At 45.1% G+C, this 2946-nt stretch overlaps 1 protein-coding gene across 1 annotated transcript; it reads right to left on the bottom strand.

Moving 5' to 3' along the window:
• Positions 1–1471: 1471 nt before the first annotated feature.
• On the bottom strand, positions 1472–2428 carry LOC108383366 (olfactory receptor 2B11-like). Its single transcript, XM_037008826.1, has one exon. The coding sequence runs from the start codon at positions 2426–2428 to the stop codon at positions 1472–1474; it is 957 nt and encodes a 318-aa protein (XP_036864721.1).
• Positions 2429–2946: the final 518 nt, after the last annotated feature.

Here is a 2946-nt window from a genome sequence, read left to right as displayed (position 1 = left end):
AAAAATGGGCAGAGGACCTGAGTAGATAGTTCTCTAAAGAAGAAATTCAGATGGCCAACAGACACTTGAAAAGATGCTCCACATCGCTTGTCATCAGAGAAATGCAAATTAAAACCACAATGAGGTATCACCTCACGCCAGTAAGGATCGCCATCATCGAAAAGACAAACAACAAATGTTGGCAAGGTTGTGGAGAAAGGGAAACCCTCCTACATTGCTGGTGGGAATGTAAATTAGTTCAACCATTGTGGAAAGCAGTAAGGAGGTTTCTCAAAATGCTCAAACTATTAATAGTATTTGGCCCAGGAATTCCACTGCTAGGAATTTACCCTAAGAATGCAGCACTCCAGTTTGAAAAAGACAGATGCACCCCTATGTTTATTGCTGCACTATTTGCAATAGCTAAGATATGGAAGCAATCTAAATGTCCATCAGTAGATGAATGGATAAAGAAGTTGTGGTGCATATACCCAATGGAATATTACTCAGCCATAATAAAAAATAAGATCCTACCATTTGCAACAACATGGATGGAGCTAGAGGGTATTATGCTCAGTGAAATTAGCCAGGCGGAGGAAGACAAGTACCAAATTATTTCACTCATATGTGGAGTATAAGAACAAAGGAAAACTGAAGGAACAAAACAGCAGCAGAATCACAGAACCCACGAATGGACTCATAGTTACCAAAGGGAAAGGGACTGGGGAGGATGGGTGGGAAGGGGGGGACAAGGGTGGGGAAAAAGAAAGGGGACATTACAATTAGCATGTATAGTGTGTGGGGTCACAGGGAGGGCTGTGCAACACAGAGCAGACAAGTAGTGATTTTACAGCATCTTACTACACAGATGGACAGTGACTGGGAAGGGGTATGTGGGGCGGACTTGGTGAAGGGCAGAGCCTAGTAAACATAATGTTCTTCAAGTAATTGTAGATTAATGATACCAAAAAAAAGTCACAGGATAAAGAAAGTGATTCACTTCATTTTTGGAATTATTTTCAAAGTTACAAAACATTTATGGAGATTTAAATATATGAAAAAGAATATAAATTTATTACAAGTAATATAAGGTTAGTTTCAGTTTTACATTCATGTATACTTGGGAGCAAGTGGAAAGAAAGAATGAGAATGGTAAGAGACAAATGGCAGAAAAATTAGAAGACAAATAAGAATAGCAGGAAAAAGAATCAGGAAATAAGAAATCTAAAAACTTTGATATATACATATTTTACCCCAATTCTCTTTAAATGGTTTCTAAAAATATACGGCTTCATAGAATTGCAGACTTTTTGGGAGAGGTGGGATTTTAGGTATTTGCCCATACAAAAGGTGAAATGTTCTGGACAGCATATTTTAGGGGCTCTCAAATCTCTCAAAACTCACACTGTTTGCTTAATGACTATGTAAGCATGTGGTACATCACCAGTGTTCTAGTGTTCTGTAACCAATGCGATGGCCACATCTCAGACTTTCATCTTCCGCAGAGACCCCAGATCTTTGATGGGAATCTTCTCAGAGCTCCTTTTACATCCTTATTCCTCAGGGTGTAGATGAAGGGATTGAGTGTGGGGATGATGATGGAGTAGAAGAGGGAGATGAACTTTCCCTGCTCTTGGGGGTAGCTGGAAGGGGGCTGCAGGTACATGTAGATGGCAGGAAGGTAGAAGAGGGACACCACCACAAGGTGGGAGGAGCAGGTCCCCAAGGCTTTGTGCCGTCCAGTGGAGGATGGGATCCTGAGCACCGCACAGGCAATGAAGCCATAGGAGAGGAGGATGAGACCAAGGGGTACCGGCACAAAGAAGGCCACCAACACAGACAGTGTGACGCCATTCACAGTGGTGTCAGCACATGACAGCTTGATCATGGCCGGCACCTCACAGAAGAAGTTGTTCAGCACCTGCTGCCCACAGAACGGCAATGGCACAGTCAGAATGACCTGAACAAGGGAGTTTCCAAAGCCGCTGATCCAGGCCACAAGCACGAGCTGGTGGCAGAGGGTGCGGTGCATGATAACAGCATACCGCAGGGGCTCACAGATGGCCACGTAACGGTCCAGGGCCATGGCGGCCAAGAGGATACACTCGGTGCAGCCCAGCCAGTGGAAAACCGCATACTGCACTGTGCAGCCACCGTAGCTGATTGTCTTCCTGGAGCTGCCTGTGTTGACCTGCACCTGCGGGACCGTGGTGGTGGTGTAGCAGAGGTCCAGGAAGGAGAGGTGGCTCAGGAAGATGTACATGGGGCTCTGCAGCTGGGGATCCAGCTTGGACACCAAGATGATGGAAATGTTCCCCAACATGGCCAGAACATAGGACACCAGGAGGACCCCAAATAGAGGCAGCTCCAGCCACGGTCTGTCAGAAACACCTAGAAGGATGAAGTAGTTTGGGGTATATCCCAAGAAGCTCTCATTGTCATTTCTCATGCTGAGGTATTTTCTGGATCCTGTGATCAATCAGGAAAGACAGGATGAGGAAAACCTGAGGAGGAATTAACTGCCTTCCTTATGCTTGTACCTGGAAATTTCCCAGCCTCCTGTTTTACCTCTGTGGAGACACTGAGATGTGGGCGGTCAGACCCAAGGTGCAGAGCAGTTGCTTGTGTGTCTTGTTCTCTCTCTTGCGGTGACCTTGGCTATGTCATCGAAACTTTCTGAACTTCAATTTCTGTATCTGTCCTGTGGGGAGAAACAACTGCTTTAACTATATAGTCTCGGTGATGGTAGAGAGGCATTGAGATGTGAAAGCATACCATAAAAGTAATTTTCTTCCAGTTTAGTCAAAATCGGCCATTCCTCTCATCCTCATTAGAATGCTTGACTCCTCTCTTTAAACTCAGTGGCAGGGCACTGAACACTTTCTAAGGTTCTCCTGTTCTGCCATTTGGGGGAGGTGGTAGAAGTGGGGTGGGAGGTGGCACAATGCAAGTGTGATGGATTATAAG

Source organism: Manis javanica, chromosome 14 (genome assembly GCF_040802235.1).
Source record: "Manis javanica isolate MJ-LG chromosome 14, MJ_LKY, whole genome shotgun sequence".
Taxonomy (NCBI): domain Eukaryota; kingdom Metazoa; phylum Chordata; class Mammalia; order Pholidota; family Manidae; genus Manis; species Manis javanica.
Note: the sequence above shows the minus strand (reverse complement) of the source record. Positions and strands in the feature narration are given on the sequence as shown.

What these genes read in the sequence shown, in the direction of transcription:
- LOC108383366 (XM_037008826.1), bottom strand. Translation starts at nt 2,428, where the DNA reads ATGAGAAATGACAATGAGAGCTTCTTGGGATATACCCCAAACTACTTC.